A 24,437-nucleotide genomic window follows, 5' to 3' on the forward strand; every position below is an offset into this window, starting at 1 on the left:
AACTATCCAGATTAATCTTAGCTCCGCCGTCAATTGCTCCGCTCCATCTTCTGCCCGCCGTCACAACCAATCCAGCCTACATACATGATGGATCTGAATCTAGTCACTCGACGACACCTTTGCATCATGTTACGCCTGCACCCGCGCCATGTTAGCACACCACCCGGCCGCATTTATATTCTTTCCTAGGAGCCCGAGCCCGGGAGGATGGCAACCTGCTTAGCTTCTCGACTTTCGAGACCGATTGTCCGCAACATTCGTCACCATTCCGAGTTGAAGCTTTTGCTGCTCCCCAGGAATCTACAAACATCAAGCAGAATGTCTACTGCATACACAGCAACTGTTGCGAAGGCCAGCACAGGTGCCGTCCCTGACGATGCAGCTGCAAAATCACACCACGTCATGGATAAGCGTGGGAATCGCATCAAGTTCAGAAACCCACATCCTTCTGCCGGCGAAGAACATAGCGTCGTTGACGTCTTTAGGCGGATGGGAAAGTAAGCTCCGACTTCGCAACTTTGCAACTTTGCAAAATCTGCTTTTCTTTATTTTTCACCCAAGTCGCATCCAGCTAACCATCCACTTCCCTAATAGAGCACGCAGGAATGGCGAAATGGAAATACCATCAACAGCCAACCACAAGATCCGTGTCATCGAGCCGACCTTTCTCCCCTCGCGAACAGCCTCGGACCGCCTACGCGCGACGTGGCTGGGCCACGCCTGCTACTACATGGAATACCCCTCTGGCATCCGCGTGCTCTTCGACCCGGTCTTTGAGACGCACTGCTCGCCGCTGCCAGAGTTCCTCAGCTCGGCGTACCGCCGCTTCACCCCTGCGCCCTGCCAGGTGGCCGAGATACCCATCATCGACGCCGTCGTGATATCCCACTCGCACTACGACCACCTGTCCCACCCGACCGTCAAGCAGATCGCCGCGCGGCACCCGCAGGCCCACTTCTTTGTCGGCCTGGGCCTGGCCCGCTGGTTCAGGAGCAGCGGCATCGCCAACGTGACGGAGCTGGACTGGTGGGAGGACGCCGAGCTGCGCCTCAAGGCTGCCGACGGCTCCCCCGACGCCACGGCGACCATCTCGTGCCTCCCGTCGCAGCACGCTTCAGGCCGCGGTCCGTTGGACAAGGACACGACCTTGTGGGCGTCGTGGGCCGTCTCGTCGGGCGGCAGGTCCGTGTGGTTCGCCGGCGACACGGGCTATCGCAAAGTGCCGGAGCTGCCGGCGGGCGAGGACGACTACGGGCCCCAGCACGCCTCCCTGCCGCGCAACCCGGACTTTGCCAAGATCGGCGCGCTCCGCGGGCCCTTTGACCTCGGCCTGATCCCCGTCGGCGCCTACAAGCCGCGCTGGCTGTGGTCGCAGGTCCACGCGGACCCGTTCGACGCCGTCGAGATCTTCAAGGACGCCAGGTGCACAAGAGCTCTCGGAAAGCACTGGGGAACCTGGCACTTGACCAGCGAAGACGTGGACGAGCCGCCGAAGCTGTTGAGGGAGGCGCTAAAGAGGTCGGGCATCGCCGAGGAGGGTGTGTTTGACGTCTGCAGCATAGGCGAGTCGCGGGAGTTTTAAGCTTGGGGGGTATTGTATCATTATAATCGGCCGAGGTGGCTTTTTTTTATTCTGTTTGTTCCTGGGAGTGGAACGTAAATCTTGGTGGAATTTGCCACTTTTATAGATTTCAAGGGCGCTCTCTGCATGAAAGACCTAGATGACGATAGATATAGAATTCAACAATGGCTATAACATTGCGATTGTTACAGAATGCCACGAAAAAAAAGAGGGAGGCAAAAGCAAGATCAAAGACTCGCAAATATTGTTACATATACTCATCCACCGCAGACACTGCTTGAGCGTCCGAATCAGGCACACGGTAAGATTGGCGTACGCATCCACGTACTCGGGGGTCCCGCTCAGCTCCGGGCTGGTGGCTGTCGATCTCGTCGTCGGACAGGTGTCGGAGCTCCCCCAGGTACCTGAGCGGCAGAATGACCTATTTTTTTTCGCCGTCGGCCGTAGTCATGCGGTGCACGACGTTGTAGAACTTTTGGTACGCCTGCAGGTATATGATCTCGGAGTTGGTCCAGTACACCTTATCTCGGGACAGGTGACTTCCGTGTTCGCCGCCGTGGATCGGGAATCTTGACAGCATCCGCCTGCGCTGCAGACGAGGCATGACCCAGAATGCCAGCAGGATCATTGAGAGCCAAGTGTGATGAGTGGCGTCCTGTCTATCGCGGCTAGCAAAATTGAGTCCATCGTCATGTTATTTCCGCTGTTTTTGCTCGGAGAAGCTCATAAACTACTAAACACTTTTGACGTGGACTGCCATGACTTCATGGATGTGAATCATGCAACAGTTCATCGCTCGCGCCTTTTCTTCATTGTCGAATCATATAGTGTTTGTTTTGGTTCGGCTTATACAATGCGCTAAACTCGGTTGGCCAAAGACGGGCAGCTAACCAGTGCTGTGACAAGGATATTCCACACAGGAGCACAGGGCGACATTGCAGGTAAAGCCTGATGAAATTTGTCTTCAGCGGGCCGGAAGGCAACGATGACTTTTGTTGCCTTGGCTACAGTACAGAACATGGGATTAAACTTAAAAAATATCGGGTGAACTGGTGAGATTGCAATTTCTGGGGCACTTTGCTCTGAAGACTATTCGTCGAACCGTAATTTATCAGATGCTTGTATTTGGGGTTTAATGTGATCCTACACAGACACTTTGGGTATATGTGTGCGTGGATACCTAAATTCAAGCTCTGCGACTGGAGAAATATAAGATACGGTGTCATTTAGCGCATCGCATTCGCTGGCGACAAGGTAAGCTAATACGTGGATTTGGAAACAATTGACTTGGCATGGATACATTTCCGGAAACAGGCCGCGGGGACCTACAATTGGGCTGTTTGGAAGTTATAGCGCTGTTTTTTGTGAGTCGAGCCCACTCGTTACCACTGAAACCGGCAAGCTCCTGTAGAGGCAAGTTGGTACCTATCTAGTAGGTAGGTAGTCACCTAGATACCTACAGTCTTTGGCACATAAAAGTCTGGCCTGGAAGTGGAGTACGTAGAAGCATCAACAAATATACCCATCGATCCATCTTGGTTTGTTGCTGTTAGGATTTCTATTTTTCATACCATAGTAATGATTTGGGACCATTGGGTCTCAGTGGGCTGAAATGAGCGCACCATGACGGAATTCCAGGACAAGGATAAGCTTACTGTACTGTGCTCTATGCTACGTGGTAAACCCGATTGGACATGGATCAAACTATGCTATTCCACCTGACATTAGGCTGCCGATAACGTGGCAAGTCTTGCAGTGTTTTTTTTTTTTTTTTTTTTGTTTACCACGTATGAAGCTCTAGTAGCATTTCCCCTGTATCCCACTAAGCCAAAATGCCAACACCATCTTAAATCTCACATGAGATGAAAGTAAATCGTATACGCCGGATTGCCGAGGTTTCTCTATCAATCTCACCTCAGCTTTGATACCTACCTGCCTAGGTATCCAATATGATCCCCAAGGATTTCCATGCAAGATCAGTCCAGGTACCCGTTAGAGCCCCACAGCTGGACAACTTTGGGTAACCTGACCCCGCATGATGCGGAAACATTGAACAGCCCGACTGTCATGGACGTAATTAGGTCTTCGTTACGTGGTAGCAGGCTTGAGCCTGGTGGTGGTGCAGGGTGCCGTAAATGAAGCACGCACCTAACCTTATATAAAACAGCTACCTTGTCTATTTCTTTTTTTTTTATTTCGTTTTATTTTATTTTTGCTTCGTCCAATATTCAGACCATCAAAGCACCAAACCCATCCTCCCCCAACCCGGGTGCTAAGCAGCCATGCCGTGGCCCTTTGGAAAACCCTACCCTCAACGCACCGGCGCCGAGGTCCACGGCCAGACATATGATTATGTCATTGTCGGCGCCGGAACGGCCGGCTGCGTGCTCGCGTCGCGGCTGAGCGAGCCGGATCCCGTGACGGGCCACCGGGCGAGCGTCCTGGTGCTCGAGAAAGGCCGGGCGAGCGACTGGATCCTGACTCGGATCCCGCTCATGTCGCAAAACATGTTTATGGACTTTATGCAGGCCGTACGCGACTCCTTCGCCGCCCCGCTGGACATTGCCTACGGCAAGCGCCTCAGGCTGTGGGCTGCCGAGGGCATCGGCGGCTCGTCGCGCGTCAACGCGATGCTGCACACCAGGGGCAGCCCGGGCGCTTATGTGGAATGGGCGGACGGCATGGGCCTGTCTGATTGGAACTGGGACAAGGTGCAGCCGTACTTTAACAAGATGGAGACTGTCATCGACCGTCCTGATGATCCGTCAAGAGGGCATACTGGTCCCATCCCGCTTCGTCAGATGGAGCATAATTTCCGATTCTATCCCTAGTGAGTAGGGCCTTTTGAGTTGCTGATATTTAATTTGCTCTTTTTTCTTCTGTTTCTTTTAATAATGGGCTGGCTAACCAAGTTTCGTCCGGCTGGTCCTGTAGCCTCGAAAAAGTCTTCAACGGCCTGGGCCTTCCCACAACACATGATCCAAACTCACCCAAGGCACCGGCACAATGCTACAAGCACATGGAGGTGGCCATCGACCCCAAGAGCAGACGGACCACCGCGTTCCAGGGCTACCTGAACAAGTCCATCGCGCTGGAGCGCCAGGAGAACCTGACCATCTGCACGGGCGTGAGTGCGTCCAGGCTCGACCTCGACGCCGAAGCAGGACAGGTCAAGGGTGTTTACTTCCGCCCGGCCAACAAGGCGAAACCCGGCAGCGCTCAAGACCAGCAGCAGAAGACGACGGCCAAGACGGAATTCTACGTCAAGGCCCGTCGGGAAGTCATCGTGTGCAACGGAACCCTCAGGACCCCTCAGCTCCTGCTGCTCAGCGGCATCGGACCAAAAGCCCACCTGGAAAAGTTCGGGATCCCCGTGGCAAAAGACCTCCCGGCCGTCGGCCAGAACCTAGCAGACCACATCTGCTTCCCCGTGCAGGCCAAGGTGGCCATGACCGAGTCGCTGCGCCAGGCGGAGCACTGGTTCTGGGCCCTGTGGGGCATCGTGATGTACTTCTTCTTCAACCGTGGCATATTCTCAACCTCGAGCACCAACTACGCCGCCTTCCTCCGCACCACCACGGTCGACAGGGAGACCATGACGGTCAAGACCAGCCCGGAGAACATGGACGCCATGGACCCGGCCAACATCCCGGACCTCGAGCTCATGATCAACGCCATCAACAGCCTCGAGAACCCCATGCCGGGCTACCCGCCCATGCTGGCGATGCACACGGCGCTCCTCCAGCCGCACTCGCAGGGCTCTCTCGAGCTGGCATCCACGGACCCGGACGCGCACCCCAGCATAACCTACCCCTTCCTCGACGACCCGCGCGACGTCACGACGGCCCGGACCGCGATCCGCTTCTCCATGCGCGTGCTGCACGGGCTCGCCACGAGCGGCTACCCGCTGCCCTGCCCGCTGGTCATCGCGCCGGGCGTGAACACGGAGCTGATCCAGCCGTCGCCGGGCCACACCATGTCGACGGACGGCAGCCGGCGGCTGGTGTTCAACGCCGTGTTCCGCGAGCCCGTGCCGCAGTTTGTGCGCGACTGCGACCGCGAGCACGGCCACGTCGAGCTGCGCGACGCCCGCGACGGCTGGCGCTCCGTCACCGACGCCGACGTCGACGAGTTTGCCCGCCTCGTCGGCTCCTCGGGCGCCCACCTCACCTCCACCTGTCGCATGGACAACGACCCGGCCAGCGGCGTCGTGGACCAGCAGCTGCGCGTCCACGGCTTTGCGAACCTGCGCCTCGCCGACGCCAGCGTCTTCCCCAAGATCCCGGCCTGCCACACCATGGCGCCGGTGCTGATGGTCGGGGAGCGCTGTGCTGATTTTGTCAAGGATGCTTGGAGGGATAGGAAGGAGAGGTGATGTTTTGTGAATGGCTTGTGCGAAAGGGGTTGGAATGGCGGGAGAGGGACGTGTTTTGGACTTTTGTACATGAGATAAAGTGCTGACGTTGGATAAATGTAGATATTTGTTGGTAGGCATCTGCTTGTTAACGCTTGTATATGGCAGTTAGACATGATTGCTGCAGAACGAGATTGCATTTAGGTCTAGTTCTAGACATTCTTTCTTGCATACTCTCTTGAACTCTTTTATTATTTCAATTCCAGCCAGATGCCGTCTCCAAGTGTCTGATCTGGACTGACCGTTCCAGGACCAAACAGTGTGCAAGTAGAGTAAACCAATAACATTGACTGACGTACAGGACTTACCCCATAACCACCAGGCTTTTTACCTCGTTGGTTATCCATTTTGAGTCCTGAGTTAATCTGATACTGTATCACCGGAACATCGGCCTCACTTCGGGCCCGAAACAAAAAAAGGAGTCGGAGCAAAATCTCGGGGCCGGTTCTCTATAGACAAACACAAAGGGGGTAAGTACCCCGTCTCGGCTAAACACACATGATATGCATACACAATGTGGGGGCATATATTTGTGCATCATACTATTCTCGTATGTAGGACGGACGGGCAGCCCCTGCGTCTAGCTTTTGAGGTGGTGTCGTCGTATATGTGATCATGCACCTCTCATTAAATTTTTAGGGGGGGGGGGGGGGGGGCTTGGCAACCACATTCGTTTCACGGACAAACACAAGCATTCAACCTTCATGTTCAAAATCCACATAGAGTGTGAGAATAATAATAATTTGTTATTAGATAGAAGGCAAGATTTTTCATAACGATCGTGGCTTGATATTGATGCCCGCCTCGTAGGCCCCAGACTGCACCCCAGCTCAACCGAGACACAAGTACAAAAATGACCCCTGTTGCGACAAGACCAGTCCAGAGCTCAAGTCACAAAGTGAGACTATCAACAGGTCGACAAGGCCACCTCTTTCCGATTAAAAAAAGAGGTGGCAATTTTTTGCCGATAGCAAAAGACAAAAGCCTCGTTTGGTATCACATAGGGGGGCTGTTAGCCCCTTTATTTCGTTCAAAAGGCTTGCAAGACAGAAACAAAAAAAGATGACGATACCGGCGCGTACGGACACGCCAGTGACATGGAAGCAAGAGAGAACTGAACGCAGTCGACAGGCTTGAGTAATGAAGAGGCGACCAGCTCTAGTTGGCGGCCTTCCTCGACTCGGCCCGCACGAGCTCGTCCTCGTGCTCGGCTGTGTGCATCTCCTTCTCGATCTGGTGCAGGTCGGTGTGGGGGATTGCTTGGTCGCCGTCGAAGATCTTGGCGATCTCCTCGAGGGTCGGGCCCCGGGTCTCGACGTAGAAGAACCACACAAAGACGAGCTCCACCGTGTCCCAGAGGGTGTAGAACAACATGAAGTTCCAGTGGTTGGGCATGTTGTTCCAGGCGAGCTTGTTGGTTTGGCTGTTGTGAAAAAAAAAAGAAACTTGTTAGCACTAATCTGCGTAATCTCTCTCGGTTGGCGTTCAAGACATCAAAAAGGGACAAAACATACTTTCCAAGAGCCAGGATAGCCTGCACGGTAATGTTCATGATCATCATACCCTTGGCACGAAGGTGGAAGGGGAGGACCTCAAGAGCGTAGGCGACCAGGAGACCAGAGAAACCAATGCCGTAGAAGGCACCAAAGATCCAGATGAAGACGATCTGTGCGTAACCAGCGCCGGCGTTGGTCTCGCCCGAGTTCTCGTAGACGGCTCCGGTGACGGTCCAGCAAGCAAAAGAGCCGACCATACCGAACACGGAAACGAGGAACAACGGGCGACGTCCAAACCTGTCAACGTTCAAGGCGGCGGTGATGGTGACAATCAGATCAAAGACGGTCTTTCCGCAAGAGATGGCCAGCTTGGTGTTCTGGTCCTTGATACCGGCACCTTCGTAGACGATGTCGACGTAGTTGGACAGGATGGCGTTGCCAGAGTATTGGGAGATGACACCGAGAGAGATGATGATTGCCAATCGCCAGCGGTTGCCCTTGGTGCGGAAAAAGTCCATGTATGTGGTGGCCTTGTCGGCGTTCTTCTCGGCGTTGATGACATCTCGGATCTCGCGGTACTCGAACTGGACGGTGGCGTTGTTGGTGTCGCCGCCAGCGTGCCACTTGGCGAGGACGTTCAAGGCCTCTTCGTTACGGTCCTTGTTGACCAGGTAACGGGGCGACTCGGGGATCCACCAGATGCCGAGAAGCTGGATGACCGAAGGCGCAATCTGGAGGAAGGTGATTGATCGCCACGACCAGTCGCCAGAGATTTGGGCGGTTCCGGCACCAATGGTGGCGACCAGGAGAGCTCCCAGGTTCCAGAGACAGTTGTAGATGGCAGTGACGGGGCCTCGGTGCTGCGGGTGGCAGATCTCGGTGAGAAGCAGGGGCGACGACATCTGGGCGAGGGAGTTACCGAAACCGAGGATGAAACGACCACCGAGGTACATCTCGTATCCGTTGGCAAAGGCAGTGACGCAACCGCCAGCAACCATGAGGGCGCAGCCGGAGGCGATGGCGGTCCTACGGCCGTAGGTATCGGCGACGTACGGGGTGATGAAGAAGGAGATGATGGAACCAATGTTGAACATGTTGATCAGGATACCAAGCTTGTTGTCATCCTTGATGGCAACGTCGAAGAACTCCTTCCACTCATCGATCTGCTGCGAGACGTTGAGCAAACTTCCGTCGTAGCCAGTCGTGGCCGAGGCAACCATGAGAACAGCTGCGCACAAGTACAGCTTGCGCAAATGCGGCTCCTTGTACCAGACGACATGCTCGAACCTGGGTGCCTCAGCCTGAGCTACCTCGAGCTCGGCGGTGCGAGTGCTGATGCCGATGTTGGGAGCCATGACGACGTCAAGGCCCGAGGGAGGCTATCACTATTGGAGGATGTGTGTTGGTTGTTGGTTCAAAAAAAGATTGAACAGGTAAAGAGACCGACTGATCCTAAGCAGCACGGATACAAGGAAGGAACCTTACTACCTCGCAAGGACGAGAGAAGAAGAACGAGACGAAAGAGAAAACTCAGACAGGCGACTGGGGAAATCGTGAGCCGGGATCGCGTCTCCTTATACACGAGACGCCGAGAAGGGCAAGGGTTTCTGGAGGACAACTCCGAGAGGACATGACTGGAAAAGAAAAAGAAAAAGAAAAAGAAAAGAAAAGGAGGGGCGTGTCTGTGGGAAACATTCATTCTCCAAAGGTAGAAGCAGGGACCAGGGACAGGGGTCTGAATGGTCTTGGACGGATGTCTTTGATAGACTCCGGGGCATAACCACAACATGACTGTATCCCCAACCCCAAGTTGGGGTTGTGGAGTTGAGGGTGTGGGGTTGGTTGTCCATATTGGGGAAATGGCGGGAAAAAGTGGACGGCCATGATTAACTTCCTTCCGCTGCTGCACAGAGTGATTACAAGACCACCACCACACCAAGTAAGCTGAGAGCGGGCCGGGCAGGTGCAACAAAGGGTGGCATTTGTGGGAAAAGGGAGAGACCAGGGTACGGATAAAGGGGAGCCCCGGTGAAGTGAACAATGTACAGTACCGTACTGTACTGGGGTCCACCGAAGGAAAGCCAGTTGGTTTATGGAAATATAGTACCTACACTCCATAACCAGGCGTCCAGACTGAACTGGCCTGACTAGGCAAGGCCAGAGGCGATTTAAAATTGGCCGAAGACGCCTCTATAGGCTGCCTGATCTCGCTTGGGTTGTGTGTTGCATTTGTCGGTTGTACACCTGATGCAGACAGTGGCAACAAACTGATTACTTGCTGCCGTGACTTTACGCGGTTTGAGAACCCAAAGGATGCGATCAGCCCAATCATACGCTTTCCCGTCTTTTGGAATTTTTGATGTTCGGTGGCGACCCCTTGTATCGGGACCGTTGGCATTCGACACCGCAAAAGAAAGATGGTAATGGCTTGGATCAGAAACAGAGATCGTACTACCCGTATTGCCGGTAATATCAGAAGGATCGAAGCCAAAGTGAGATTGGGAGGTCAAGTATTTGCCCCATGTCCCAAAGCAATTTTAGCCGTTTACGGGAACTATAGAGGAACAAAAACCCATAAAATCAATACTTCGACTGAGCCATAGACAGCCAGGGGAGTTGGAATATTCGCATCATAGACTAGACTCACCTGCTTCACCTACTTTTACACCGACAACCTCCAGGATCCTTGCCACCGCGGAGTTGTTTGGACAAGTTCAGCTCGTCATAGAAACCAACAGGAGCAACAGCCCGTCGTTCCGTGAGATTTCATCTTCAGCCCAACCACGAGGCTTTTTGGTTGCTTGCAAACGAGGACGCCCAGACTCAATGAAAATAGATTAGAACAAGAGGGAGGGAGGGGGGAGGGAACAAAAAGCCAGCCGAAGGTCATTGCCGCTTCTCCAAGTATGCCATGGCCAGTTAAGCTCACCAAGAAGGGCTTGATTCTGTCAAGAGATGCGCAGAGCCAAGGTCGTTAAAGCGTACATATGTGGAGATGGAAAATCATCCATTTTGCATGTTGGTTCCTTGGCGACCCCCTGAATAACATTTTGCAGGGGGGAGACTGGGCATGGATCGGAATTCATCCTGGTCTACGGATTGTTGTTGGCCTCTAAAAAATATAAAAAATAAGAGAGCTGAAAGTAAAGAGTATAATAGGCACTCCGGGATAAGGAGAAGAGGAAGAGAGAGAAAAGAAAAAAAAAACGGACCAGCCCTGTCATTCTGGACGGAGCAACCGGGATAATATTCCGCAAAATGCCTCCAATAGAACAGGGTACCGAACTGGAGGTGGCTGACTGGTTCGTTGTCGCTACTGGCGGGAGTGGGGGCGGCGGTTTGACCTGGGGAAGAACAAGGGAAGCTTCGAGGTAGAACCGATCAACGGTCAAATTTGGACGTTCTGCTCCGAGTACGAGGCTTGGACAATATTCCGTCTTGTACGGTGCTGCCGATTGGGTACCTGCTGTTGGGAATTGCAAAATCGTCTTGATTTATTTTCCGAGGTGGAATTTGTTTGTTTTCTCGCATGGCGGATGTCTACTGTATTCTGTTTTGGATTGTGAGTAGGCAGAGTCTGAGGCATGTGCTTCGACAAAAGACGATCTACGATCAGCGATTTCGGTGGGTACCTTCTTTGTTTGAGGATCCATCTTGGACACAACGTCTACAGCCCAACCAGAATGAGGATTGGGCCTTGATGCCCTCCACTGAAGCTCGTCACAAGGCAACCAAGTTGGGCGAGTTCATGGCTCAGTTTTCTCCTGGTAAAAACCTACCTACAGAAGAAAGCATGTTCGGTCCGTTCATTTCCCAGAAAAATACGGATCCCAAGTTTTGCTTGCAGCTGGGCAGGTATGCAACTACTGTCCCGATCTCGCTTCTTTCTGCCACAAACGTACGACGCGACGAATGATCTCCTGCATCACAGCTTAGCCGCCCTTGCACCGTAAACACTAGTTCTAGACGCAACAAACCATCGTTTAATCTCTCTTCCCCAACAATACATCCCAGGCAAAAAGGTCTACCACCTCGTCGGGATTCGGCAGACAGTAAGCTGAAGACAAGGGACATGAAGAACGAACGAACTTTTTTTTTCTGACTAATTAAACTTTGCGACACTGCAACGACGGGATGAACGGCGCAGCAAATAATGTCTTGTAGCAGTCTGGTGAACAGGTAAAAAAAGTCATCCCTCACAACTGTTCCATTCAATGCGGCCCCCTGCACCCTGAACCCTGTTGCCCTGCTACCGCTACCATCCGAACTCCAACGACCTCCCCCAACCCATGGGCAGGCGGCCGCAGGGTGCGCGGGCAAAAAAGGACATTGGCTCCAAGAGCGGTTTCCAAATATTTCCTGCGTTGTGCTCCCATTACCTAGGTGTATTAGTCGCTCTACGTACCTCAAGGCATGGACTCAAAATTACAAAATCACGACTCGCTTCCATTTAGGAGCTTAAAATCTACAATAACCAGTCGTGCGGTTTCCCGTCGAGCTGAAATCGCGTTGCATGAGGTGGAGATCTAGAACTGGAGGACTGTGCCGCCAGATGGAAATCTACCCTGTGAGGAGGGGTGGGATTTCGTCGGCAACAAGGGAAGGATTCCGAAAGATGTTGGTCAGCTACCCCCCAAAGTGAGGGAGCATTCGGGCCCGACTTGCCTTGCACCACATTCATCAATCGAGGCTCCTGGAGTCCGAGGTCCTGGTTTTCACCATAGAGTTGGGTCCATGTGCTCTTGTTCCTTTGTTTTTTTTCCTTCTCATCCTTTTTTTGTCACAATCCTTATTCTCTATTGTTCCTCTAGCTCCTTTTATCCATCCCCACGGGGAAACGTTCCAAGACCAACAACATGACCACCAATTCTGCCGAAAAGTTTCAACGCGTCCCGCGTTTAATTGGATCAAAATGGAATGGAACAAAACCATAGGTCCGGATTCATTCCTCATTCATGCCCTACGCGCCAAGCCGCCACCAGATCAACCCCCCAAGCCCACCCCCCAGTCAGAGTTCAGGCACTTTAGGCTAAAAGCGCATCTCGCTTGGCATTTACCCGGGACTAGCCTTTTGCCTTGGACCTATCTCCTTTTGGCATTTGTTGCTCCAATTGGTTTTTTTTTTCCTTCTTCTCGCTGGTGTCTCTTTCTTGGCCTTTAACCTACCGCTTCCCTCGCAAATGACCAATCGCTTTGTCAAGAGTAGAAAGTTTTGACAGGCACAAGATCAATATCTCCAGACACGCCTTGTTCTTACTTTCATAGTCTAGAACCTAGAGCGGCTTATTAGACGTATTGGAAAGGCCCACCCAAGATGACCACGCGACTTTGGTAACTCTCCCCTTCTAGCGCTCACCGTAGTTCGCTAAAGCACCTTTTCTTTTGCTCTCCCCCAGTATCAGACCTTTTAATTTTCCCGTAGCTCGGCAGCACGTAGCCGAGGGGCGGCTGTAAGCTTGCATGCCAGCTGTATGTACTATCAAATGGCCAAAAGGACAAGTAAGAAAATTCTCGAGGTTCAACCAAGGCTACAACCAACATAAACCTGAGCTTGTTCGTTGTGGACCCCGTTAGAGGAAGCATTACGTGCTATCACTGTGTTGGTGAAGTCAACCTCATCCATCGTGCCGGATATCCGAAAGCTAAATGGCTATGTCGTCTGTGCCGCCGGGCGAAGAATGTTGGGAGCTCGTGATGACCTGCCCATGAGCCTCTACCTCTTGGTTTTGAGGAAAGTCTGGAACATTGGGGTTCCTGGAGACTTGAGGAAAAGAAATTGACTACAGGAGACACCGCCACCTCGGGTACAGCCCTACCAAGCCGTCTGGCTCGGACTTGGATTCTGGGGTTTCGACCATTCTAGACTCGAAAGTTCCAAGACTTTTGACGGCAGGAGGTTTTACTCGCTTGGCGTGTTGCTTGGTTCACCAGTTGACCAGAGAATAAGCCCGACTGGTTATGATACGGTACGTTGGCTTGTCGCCCGCTTTCACCCATTTCCACGGCCTATACGTCGAAGCTTGGTCGTCCTGGACCGTCCCCCTGATACCCCACGATATCGTTTTAGTTTCCGAATCAAAGTGTTCACTTGCCAAGCTAAGCAGCCCTTGGCGTACCAGTAGCCAAGATGAGATCATAGGATAGAAAGATACATTTATCATTATTCACATAAAATGGAAATAAGTACAGGTAGATGGACAAGAAGCTATATACAAATAAACAAAAACAAAACAAAAAATGGCTCAAAAGCGTAAGCCACCTGGTCCTATGATCCAAACCCAGGCCACACAAGATTGTCAAAATCTAGCAGACGCCAGCGGGGATGGTCTTGCTCTCGACGCTCCTCTTGCTTGCGGCGTACTTGGCGCCGCTGCCCAGACCCCTCTTGGCAAAGGCGGTCCAGAGCTCGCACTTGTTGGCGCCGCCGGTCAGGGCCTGGTCGGCGTCGATGATGGCGTCGCGGGCCTGGACAAAGTTGGGGTTGCAGGGCTGGAGGGCCATGCCGTCGAGGACGAGCTTCTGGGCGAGGAAGTTGCCCGAGGTGGGGACGCCGCTGGCGTCAAAGGTCGGGAAGGTGGACACCTGGAGGCCGTGCTTGCCGACCAGGGCCCAGAGGACCTCGTACAGGACGGTGGCCCAGACGTTGCCGATGGGGTGCACCGTGCTGAGGGTGTTGGTGGTGGCATAGGTCTGGGGGTTGCGCGTGAGCGAGGTGCTGTAGGGGTAGGCGCGGATGCCCTTGGGGTTGGCGGCCACCCACTCGCCCATGGGGTAGTCCGTGTCGGCCGTGTCGTTTTGCTTGATGCGCGCGGCGGTGGCGAAGAAGTCGGACCAGCCCTCGCCCATGCCGCCCGCCTCGAGGGCGCTGAGGCAGCCACTGTTGGACGGCCCGCCGGTCAGGCGGTTGGACAGACCGTGGGTGTACTCGTGGATGACCACGCCGGCCTCGAGCGAGGAGTCGCGCTGGGGCGTGGTGTAGGTCCAGATATACATCCTCATGCGGCCGTTCTGTCCATCGGGAGGAGTGGCAAAGTTGGCATTGTTGGTGCCGGAGCCGTCCTGGGTGTTGAGGATGACCTGGTCGTTGCCGAGCCCGCCCTTGCCGTTGTTGTTGACCTGGAAGTTGCCCGCCGCCTCGGTGAAGCCGAGCTTGTACAGCAGGTCGTGGAACACGTTGGCCGTGTAAAAGAGCTGCGTGGCCGAGAAGTCGACGAACGAGCTGGGCGGCGACATGGCAGGGGTCCACGGGTAGCTGAAGATGGAGTTCGCGTTGGTAGGGCGGTAGTTGTTCAGGTAGGCGGTGCCACCGCTAGGGTTGGACTGGGCGATGGCATTGTTTCCTCGCGTGGTGGTGTAGGTGCTTGTTCCATCACTGAGCCAGCCGAAAGGCGAGGAGGCCTTGTCCCAGGGGTCCGTCAGAGTGACGCGGGCCGCGCCGGCCTCGAGGGGGTCGTTGGTGCCCCATGGGTAGACCTGGAAAGAGGCGTGCGAGACGTAGTCGACAACACCGTGGACCTGCTCCTTGTTGTTGGCGTCCACATATGACAGCAGCCAGTTGTCCTCAATATCCGTCTCAACCCTCCATGTCAGGGCGAGGCTGTCGTCCCTGACAAGGTAGACAAGGCGAGCCTCGGGGTCCGAGACAGCACCAGATGTGCCCTTGAGCGTGTAAGTCTCGGTGCCCTCCTTGGCCTCAGCCTTGGCCTCGCCGCTGATGGGAAGCTGAAGGACGGTGGTAGCACCAGTAAGGGCGACAGTGGGGTCACTGAAGTCCCTCTTCTTCAGGGGGCTCTCCTCGGGAATCTTTCCGGTGAAGAAGCTGTTGCCGTAGCTGAAGACCTTGCCATCACGAACCTGGAAGAAAAATATACAAGTTAGCCATCAGAATTGTTATAGTCCAGTATTTCTCCTTTTTTTCTTCTTTTTTTCGTGTCATACTTACGTTGACGTTAAAGTCAGCGTTGTCAATGTCGATGCCGTGAGCGGTCTGCTTGAAGTTGACATGGGCTACGCCGTTGGTACCGACGTAGTGGTCACCCACAACACGGAACTCGATACCGGGTGCAACGCTCTTTACGAGGTCGGTGGCCACATCGACATAGTTGTCGTTGGAGATGAAAGCCAGGCTGGACTGGTCGGGAACCTCCTCCTTGGGGACGTACTCGGCCGTGGGCTGGAGGCGGAAAGCGTCCAGGTCAATGGCACGCCGCTCAACTCCATGCCTGCCCGGTGTGTGAGGGTGTGCGACGACGGTGACGGCCGCGACGCCCAACAGGGCAAGCGAAAGTGAATACCTCATGGCTGCGGTCGAAAGGTCGTAGCGCAAGTAACAGCGAAAGAGCTAGAGCTGGGCTGAGGCTGTGAGAGGTAATGAGCAGGAAGGGTCCAACCTTGAAGCTTGACGATGGAGGCTTGTGGGAGGATGAGGGTGAAAAAAGGTGAAGTTAGATATCAGAAGAACGGATCACGAGCATCTTATACACGAATAGATAGATGGGTCCATCTCGAAAGGTTTCCTTCGCATACGGGGAACGTAAAGACCCCTGTCGACTGTTTACAACTTCCTCTTCTGACAACATGTGTTGCACACCATGGAGGAAATGGCTTTGTCCGTAACCACATGGTCCCACGATCCCCTGGCAGGCCCCTTGGGTGTTGTGAGCTACTCCACGGCGGCCGTCAGATTCTCGAAGTAGAAGGAGGAGTCAGAAGCAAAGACCGACTAGATAAATCGATCCCCTGAAGCAACCATAATGAGCCGAGTATCCAGGCTTCATGAAATGCCATGGGTTGGAGAGGGTGGGCACAGGTCTTGGCAATGCTTGATGCCCATATGCCCAAGATTCAACAGGGAGGGTTACTTTTGCATAGGTGTCGTGTGATAGGCTCTAGCTCGGGGCCTTGTGAGGACACCTGAGTGGTAGAAACAGAATCATGGTACGCTAATTGGTCCGGTATGCATGTCGTCCTCCCTGACAAAATTAGGGGCAGGACTTGCTAATTTGCACCATTGTCAAGTAACCTTACGAGGCAACAAGCAGCTAAGAAAAGGAGGATATGCCATCGAGTCAGGCATACTGTGAGCTTGTATTTGCTCCAGTTGTTGTTACCTCTTGGCGGTTGAATGTGGCAAGTAGAACAAGATAAGGGTCCATCTAAAAGCGGAGAATGGAGTACTCCGAGTGCTGTGCACTTGAGGGAGGAAGCAATGTTACGGTGGAAAAGACCACAGCAAAGGATGCTGCTGTTCCAAAGGTACAGAGTATAGACTCTACAGTCATCCATAGACTGCAAGCTTATCTGGCAGCTGCAGAAGAGTTGCAATCGAGGTATATTGAAAATGCAGTCATCAATAATGTCTTGCACGTAGGCAGTTGGCTGTACGAATGAATCTCTGGCCAAGAATGATGTCTTAAGGCGTGCAAGCAACCATCTTGGCTGCAATGGCAAGATACGAGGGCCTTTGCTGGTTGATATTGCAAGCATCTAATTATCAACCCCCCCCGGATTACCTCGGGTCGGGTGATGGTGATTGCGGCACTTGCTCACCTTCATAAGAGCACATTCCCAATAGGGACGTGGGGTAGTAGACTCCCAAGGCCCTAGTACTGCGTAGTATTACCGTGACATCAAGTGCAGGGCGAAAAGACCTTCCCAAAGCAGCCCTACAGTCCGATGATGCCATTCGCTGAGTGGGCTTTGCGCAAGCCGGTAGGTGGATAAGCGTTATCTTGGCAATGGGGGAACGATGGTAATATGCCAAAGCGGCAATTATTACGCCTCCTTGGTCGAAGCGATGGGGCAAAAGAGACAATAAAAAGAGACAATAGAATAAGCAAATTAGGGCCATGTACCGGTAAGGAGATGCCAGTCAAAAGCTTCCATGTTGAGCTCAGGCAGAGATGACTTTGTTATTTGATAACCCCGGTTCAGTTAAACGGCAAGGAGCGGGAGAATCATCAATCCCCAGGGGATTGCGGGGCCGTGTGGGAACCAAGACGGCATTTGGAAGGCGAAGGACGGGATAGCATGAATTCACTATCAATTAATTCAACTATGGCGATACTGTCTTCAACAAAATGAGAATGGGTTCGTATGAAAAAAATGCGGCGGAAAAAAAAACAGGCGCGCACGCGTGCGTCGCTAAGAAACTTTCTCAATTGAGAAGGTGGAAGGGATCCAATGTGGCTTGACACCACCTGCACACATGGGCGAACAGTAATCATCCAAAGACAAGCAACCATCCAAGAGAAAGGCGTTCGGATGGCGGATGGCGAGGCACACCGATCGCTAGTCACGAGACCAACCACGTGGAATCGGAGCATCCCACTCTTGCCTTTCAGCTGACGGCAGCCACGGCCAAACCACTACCTCCCATAATATGTAGCCGCCCAAGGACGGGCCTTTTTGCGGGGACAACAGGGGTTAGGACACGCTAGGAAGGTGCCGTCTTGCCGTGCAAGCTCAGCTCTGTCAAGTTGGTCAAGCTAGGCAGGAGCTTGAGAGAGAGCATGCTTCTGCCATTTTGACTTGTGCAATTCAAGTGGCTTCAGCGCTTAGCACTTTGCCCTTGCTTCTTGTTCCCCTCGTGAATGTTTTACTGTTATAATTCGCAAATCTCCATCCAACCAAGTACCTTCAGTTTCCTCTCACAGTTATCGCAAAAACGGCCACTAATGTTTTGACCACCATTCCTCGCGCTGCGCCCCCCGGTCCCGGCAGCGTCGGCCAGGGTCTTGTTGATTTACCGGTTCATCAGTGGCTCATTTGGCGCTTTAGGATGCAGCTGAAAGCATGCCTGCATCGGAACGCCACAACGTCGCGCCTTGCGATGGAGCCTCCTGAGGCCGTTGAAGATGCCCTCGGGGATGCCCAGGACAGCATACCAGTCTTGCCAGTATCTTTCCGATAAAGTGAGCCGAGCCTTTCAATGATTCACTAGCAATTCTGTTTTTTTTTTCTTCTTTTTCTAATCGATCTGGAAGTTGAAAGAATAGATCCCGTTCCCTTTTTCATCGCCCAGGTGGTATTGAGCCAGAGCCTTACCGAGCTTGTCTCCACTGGCCGACGACGTCTCGAGTTAAAACCAAGATTACATTTTGGCCTGAACGACTCGACGAAATCCTCACCGTATGATGCGAACCACAACTCCTTATCGATCCCTTTGATTTCGAAACTGCGACTCCCGCAACCCGTCGCCGAATAACGCTCCAATCGCAAATCATGGCCGACGCTGAAGCGAACGCCGCTACCGGCGGCGATGCGCCCGATCCAGAACTCTATGTGGCCATAGTCTCATTGGTAATCGCTCTGGTTGCTCTCTTGGGCACTGTTCTGCAAGTCCTTCAGCAGTATTATGCATCAGCAACGGGCTTCTCGAACTGCGACGAGCGCGTAATGGGCAAATGGTCAAATAGCAAAAAAAGAGTCTTCAGATTGAAAGAACTTCGCTTCGAGGTCCAATTCGAGACGCCAGTCATCTTTGTATGCCGTGCGATGAATCAGAACGGTCCTATAAAAGAGAAGCCAATAGAACACATCTCGGGAACTGAGGAGAGCCAACAGAGGACCAGGACGAATCCGCCGGAGCCACCCACGGGCGAGACCCGGTCTGGGCTTGGAGCCACTTCTGCTTCATTGGTGCAGATACCATCTTTGGGGTATCTGGACGAGAGAGTCAGGAACTCAACAAGGACTAACACTAACCTAAGTGTATCAGCCAAACCCGAGTCGGCAAAGCGCATCCACACAGCAGACAATGAGAAAGCAACATGGGTTCATCTGTTGACCGAGTTCCAGCGCATGGAGCTCGACTCGAGTAAATGGATACAAGCGGAACACAAATGGCATGCAGAAAAAAACCAGCTCGGCGAGCGTCAAGAACCACCCTTCCACCAGCGCGAGTTAGTCGTTGCACTGCAGGCCAAACCGCGCAGCTGGGATACCATGCCATCAAACATCAAGAAGCCATACGCAACCAGCACAATGTGTCATATCGTCGAGATTTCATCAATGTTGGGTCTTCACTGGAAAGAGTTTGACCGCTCCAAGGACAAGTATCGCGCCGAGGGCAATGGCTACCTGCTCACAGGAAGTCAAGTTCCCGATCTGGGCATCATGTTCATTTTTCAGATCTACGGGAAACATAGCTTCCGTGACAGCCGCATTGTTCCTTCGGAGCTGGTGAAGGTCTTTTCATTCGGCATTGTTCCTACGATATACTGCAAAGCGAAGCGGATGCCTGTAGATTTTGTCACGGAAGAGCCCGAGGACCTTGAATATCTCCTTCTAGGCAGCCTCAACGAGTTCGCCGAGACTGTGGCTTCCTTCGGCTGTAACACTCGTACCGCTGACATTCTGAGGGATGACAAGAAAAAACACGGCCACTTGTTTCCTAGTAAGCAAATTCCCCATGTTTTGTTTGCTCACGGTTGTCCCTCTTCGACATAATTACTCACATGGGGAAAAACATCCGCAGTCGCTTTTGAGATCATGGGTATGCTGTCCAAGACTCCGCACATCTCGGGTCTGCCGTTTCGAGTGGTTCCAAACCCTACGGTGTATACTTGGGATAAGAGGTTTTTTGACCTGCGGAGGCTGTTAAACGAGTTCCATCGTTCGATCGATAAAGAGGACCAGATGTCGATGGGCAGCTCGCCAGTATCTGCCCATATCAGAGAGCTACGGAAATACACGGAAAGAGTCACTGAAAGCCTCAAAACCCAGTGGGAAGATTGGAAAAAGGAAAAGGATGAAGGTCGCAAGCCGGATCGCAATGAGCACCACCTCACGTTCGATTCATGCGACGAGTTGCAGGCAGCTATTCAATGGTGCGACGACTTCCTGGGGATGCCCCACAATCGAGAGTGCGTCAAGGTTGTTCTGCGAGAACATATTCAAGAAGTGCTGCGGATCGTCAATGACGAGGAAAAGGTGGCAGTCTCAGAAAAAGAAGCCTTCGTAGAATACGAGGCCAAGCAAGCAAGCATGCACGCCCACAACGGCGGTGGCAGGACGCACTCGGGCGTCGTGCAGCTCAGCGCTGCTTCTCCAGAACAGAGACACAAGGTATTCATGAAGATCTACTTTCGCGAAGTTCTTCCTCGCGTGGTTCAAAGGGCCAGGTTAGGCCTGAAAAGAACCGAAACTTTGCTTCACATAAGAACCGACTCTATAAACGAGGCGAGCCCAGTATCCCCAATACCCCCAACTACGCGAAATCTGATGGAATCCCCCTTTCAACAGCAATCTGCGGAGACGCTTGATCCCAGATCAGTATCTGAGATTCGCTCATCCGACGTCTGGTGCACTTTGGTGTTCCGCATGCTTTGTTGGCTGCGGCTTCACGATTTCCACAAGGATGACCGTCAAATTTCCAGCAAGAGTGAACTTTGTGGGAGTCGATTGCCCGTTTACATTGGTTAGAGGCTGATGTGCATGGGCTTTTCGGCCGCTCTGTTATTTGTTGCCGAAGGTGACAGGGCTATGACGTTACCTAGATAACTATCTAGCCTGTTGTATATGACGATTTATGATGACGATCTTACTGTTTCCATACATTGACGTGGGATAAATATCGTGACTACCCACCCCCTTTGATTGAGAGTTGCAAACAGTTCATTATAGAGGAAGACCAAAGCAGAAACAAAACTACAATCACGCTGCGCTAAGTTGAGAGAGAAGGGGAAAAACAAAAGCAGAATGCTAGGTCATCTTACCTAAGCGCCTAATCGAGACGCTGGGAATTATACTGCCGCAACATGGCATCCAACTGTCTCAGCCTGACGATGCCGTCCTGTATCCTGGGCCAGTCGTCGTCCTCGGCCACCCTCAAGGCTTGACCATTGCCGACGCCGCCAACACCAACAACACTACTGAAGCCGTTGGTACTTTTCAAGACAGCGTCCTCCCGCCGCCTCATCTTCTCCCACCACCTACCAAACCTCTCGTACAGGTGCGCGACGTTGCGCGCCCGCACCGGCAGCGCCAGCTGCCAGTCCTCCCAGTCCCAGTGGACGTTGATGACCTGGTCGTTGAGGAAGTCGTGCACCCGGATGGTGACCTGCTCCGACTCGCCGTCGCCCGCGTACGAGTCCGAGTGCAGGTACGGCCCGCTGGGGCTCGTGATCATGATCTCGCCCCGCTCGCAGTTGATGGTCCACGTCAGCCCCGGCTGGCCCTTGAACGGCGGCCCGGCCCGGTACGTGACGGACAGCGTGGCGTCGGGCGCGGCGTTGTGGAAGCCCGCCAGCTGCCCGTGGAGGACGACGAGGTCCGGCACGTCGGGCACCTCGTCGTCGTCGTCGCCGCCCCGCGCGCCGACGCTCGGCCGCTGGACCTGCATGCGGCACCTCATGGTCCCGGCCTCGAACTCGCCCAGCACCTCGTGCACGTAGTCGAGCGTGTGGGCCAGCGACGAGCCGACGACGTCGCCAACTGCACGACCCTCCCCGCGCGACGACGACGACGACGACGATGACGACGGTGCCGTCCTCGTCCTCGTCGGTTCGCGTGGATGCAGGGTGCCAAAGGCGCGCACCTCGCTGCTCAGCACGCGGCCGACCCTTCCCGAGTCGAGCATGTCCTTGACCTTGCGCACGACGGGGCTCAGGCGGCCCTGGAGGCCGACGATGCTGTTGTTGCTGGCGGCGCCCGGGAACGAAGGGCTGGAGCAGTCGCTCCCGGCGACGCTGCCGCCACCGACGCTGCTGACGCTACCGGCCGACGAGGCGCCGTCGCCGGCGTACTCTGCCGCCAGCTGCACGGCGGCGGCCAGGCTCTCGGCGACGGGCCACTCGACGTAGACGGCCTTGCCGGCGCGGAGGGCGGGAGCGGCCGTCTTGGCGTTGCCGTCGTCTGGGTCTTGCTCGTCGCCGCAGTCGGCAGCCGCTGCGACGCCGGTGCAGCAGACGACGAGGTCGACGGCGCGGTCGGCGGCCAGCTGGCTGGGGTCGCCGTAGGTCTTGACCGTGTCGGGCAGGCTGTGGCGGGCCCGTGCGGCCTCGGCCGACGCGACCGTCGGGTTGCAGAGCGCGACCAGCTCGTAGCGTGCCCTGCCAAGCGGTGAGAGCAGGTAAGGGAGGTGGGCGTCTTGGGCCCACGACGTCTTGGCGGTCGGTGACAGGCCTACAAGGGCCACTTTGATGTGGCCAGCCGCCATGAGTTGTCTTTTTTTTTTATCTAGTCGGCTTATTCCCGTTGGTTTGTTTCAACTGGAATTCCTTATTTTCTTTGTTGTTTTGGACCTGTACAAGGCGACTTTGTCTCAGGTAATCAAACAAGTTTGTAGCACTAGGCCCGAGATGATTTTGCCCCTATGGGAAAAAAAAAAAAAGAGCCAGAATAGGGGGCCAGCGGATGTTGATGCTTTGCCAGTCTTGTCTAATGCTTAATTTCTTTGGATCGCTTTTTTTTCTCTTGGTTAATCCTCCCTCCTCTGGTCGTCGGAAGATGGTCAGATCCTGTTGGAAAATCTTGGATTGGTGCGGTGGCGAGTTGCTGCTCAATCGAGGGGGGCCCGGGTGCAGATCACTAGTGACGCTATGTGCGGCGCCGGCCCCAAACGAACAATATATTATCTAATTAGGTAACACACCAGCTCCCCCTAACGGAGAGAAGAAGAAAGTCGAGAACGTTGTGCATCGGGACTTTTTCTTCTTTTCAATGCTAAAGAACCCCAAAAGACTCTCTACCCGACCAAAGCAATAAAAAAAAACGGTCATGAACTAATGCGTTCAAAGACCAGTGGTTGCAATGGAATTTCCTTAATCTTATTTTGATCATATGGCCTACATACTTACATTAGGTAAATTTAGGAACTGGGAAGCCGTGGTTTGCACAACCGCTTGTCCCCTGTCTTATTATCATAGTGCTACTATGACGTACAGATCAGCCGCATAGGCAAAAGATCTCCAAGTCACCCATCAAGAAATAGACAAGACAGAGAGGCCTGGCTTCGTCCTTGCGTCCTCAACTATCGTATCTGTTCGTAGCCTTGCCTCGCCAAGGCAGCGAGCAGCTGCCATCGCGCCTCAACAAAGCATGGCTGGTACACACTTACAGGTACAGCTCACCCGTTCGCAGCCACAAGCGTGATGGGCCGGCTCGAAGTGCACGCCAAAAAAAATAACACGAACTAGCCAAGGAGTGATGTACAGGTCACGGTCCGACACAATTCAAGACTACCCAGACGACCGATGAACCGCCCGCACCTGTGCTATTTTCTTTTTGTGGGCAAGCTGCAACACTGGCTTGCATGCGCGCAACTTTGTCCGCTCGACTGCCAGCATTCGGGGTCTACGATATCTATCCCCTTTTGGCTTTCGAGAGATTTGTCCCATTCCTGCATGCACATGTTAGTGCTAGCAAGCAATTTCATAGGAATATTCACCGCTGCAGCTGGGGGATATTAAGCCGAAGACTGGAAATTCCCGAACCTTCCACCTTTTGCCAGCAGCTAGATTCCTTTGCCTCCTAGCGGGGGAATGATATTACACTTTAACGTAGGTATTAGTTCAATAGCCAGTCAGTCTGCCATGAAGCCTGAATGCCTGTGCTCCGAGCATTTTGCAGCCCAACCCAGAGCACGAGCCGACCTCAGCCCTCAGCCTCGTGTTCTGGAAGTTATGGCATGGCCGGACGCGCGCACGGAACGTATCCCGAGCCCGTCTTTCCTTTGCCAGCAAAGGTCAAGTTCAGGCTAATCTGGGGGAGGCCCTCATAACTTCTGGACCTGTGCGTAGACTAGCTACTAAATCCTTCCAAAACCCGTCTTCTAGACCGCCACTTACATCTAGGCCGTGATTAACGCAGTTACAAGCTATTGCTGAAGATTGCCTGTTAGGGGAATCTTATGATTGGAAAGCCAGGCTTGTGGTTTAGCTGCCGTTCTTCCCATGCCTGAAACCAGTAGACGAGCATTGGCCATGGCGCTACTCGATCTGAT

At 53.6% G+C, this 24,437-nt stretch overlaps 7 protein-coding genes across 7 annotated transcripts; 3 read left to right on the forward strand and 4 right to left on the reverse strand.

The window, feature by feature from the left end:
- Positions 1-34: 34 nt before the first annotated feature.
- On the forward strand, positions 35-1,873 carry MGG_13254 (NAPE-hydrolyzing phospholipase D). Its single transcript, XM_003711710.1, has 2 exons — positions 35-497; positions 595-1,873. Exons 1-2 carry the CDS (start codon positions 208-210, stop codon positions 1,580-1,582), a joined length of 1,278 nt encoding a protein of 425 aa, XP_003711758.1. The 5' UTR covers positions 35-207; the 3' UTR covers positions 1,583-1,873.
- A 95-nt stretch (positions 1,874-1,968) lies between these two features.
- Positions 1,969-2,366, reverse strand: MGG_16717 (uncharacterized protein). Its single transcript, XM_003711711.1, has one exon. The coding sequence runs from the start codon at positions 2,208-2,210 to the stop codon at positions 2,004-2,006; it is 207 nt and encodes a 68-aa protein (XP_003711759.1). The 5' UTR covers positions 2,211-2,366; the 3' UTR covers positions 1,969-2,003.
- A 1,389-nt stretch (positions 2,367-3,755) lies between these two features.
- Positions 3,756-6,218, forward strand: MGG_13253 (uncharacterized protein). The gene is made up of 2 exons (XM_003711712.1): positions 3,756-4,412; positions 4,517-6,218. Exons 1-2 carry the CDS (start codon positions 3,865-3,867, stop codon positions 5,955-5,957), a joined length of 1,989 nt encoding a protein of 662 aa, XP_003711760.1. The 5' UTR covers positions 3,756-3,864; the 3' UTR covers positions 5,958-6,218.
- Positions 6,219-6,721: 503 nt separating this feature from the next.
- Positions 6,722-9,479, reverse strand: MGG_05929 (hexose transporter). Its single transcript, XM_003711713.1, has 2 exons — positions 7,511-9,479; positions 6,722-7,419 (listed from the first exon to the last, which is right to left on the reverse strand). Exons 1-2 carry the CDS (start codon positions 8,845-8,847, stop codon positions 7,155-7,157), a joined length of 1,602 nt encoding a protein of 533 aa, XP_003711761.1. The 5' UTR covers positions 8,848-9,479; the 3' UTR covers positions 6,722-7,154.
- A 4,316-nt stretch (positions 9,480-13,795) lies between these two features.
- Positions 13,796-15,791, reverse strand: MGG_13252 (extracellular elastinolytic metalloproteinase; the record flags this gene model as incomplete). The annotated part of the gene is made up of 2 exons (XM_003711714.1): positions 13,796-15,346; positions 15,435-15,791. 2 exons carry the CDS (start codon positions 15,789-15,791, stop codon positions 13,796-13,798), a joined length of 1,908 nt encoding a protein of 635 aa, XP_003711762.1.
- A 2,602-nt stretch (positions 15,792-18,393) lies between these two features.
- Positions 18,394-21,033, forward strand: MGG_15238 (modin). Its single transcript, XM_003711715.1, has 2 exons — positions 18,394-19,889; positions 19,971-21,033. Exons 1-2 carry the CDS (start codon positions 18,716-18,718, stop codon positions 20,915-20,917), a joined length of 2,121 nt encoding a protein of 706 aa, XP_003711763.1. The 5' UTR covers positions 18,394-18,715; the 3' UTR covers positions 20,918-21,033.
- MGG_05931 (NAD-binding Rossmann fold oxidoreductase) lies at positions 20,887-22,970 on the reverse strand. The gene has a single exon (XM_003711716.1). It carries the CDS (start codon positions 22,650-22,652, stop codon positions 21,219-21,221), a length of 1,434 nt encoding a protein of 477 aa, XP_003711764.1. The 5' UTR covers positions 22,653-22,970; the 3' UTR covers positions 20,887-21,218.
- Between the last annotated feature and the right edge of the window lie 1,467 nt (positions 22,971-24,437).

The sequence above is a fragment of the Pyricularia oryzae genome, chromosome 3 (genome assembly GCF_000002495.2).
Source record: "Pyricularia oryzae 70-15 chromosome 3, whole genome shotgun sequence".
NCBI classification, from domain to species: Eukaryota; Fungi; Ascomycota; class Sordariomycetes; order Magnaporthales; family Pyriculariaceae; genus Pyricularia; species Pyricularia oryzae.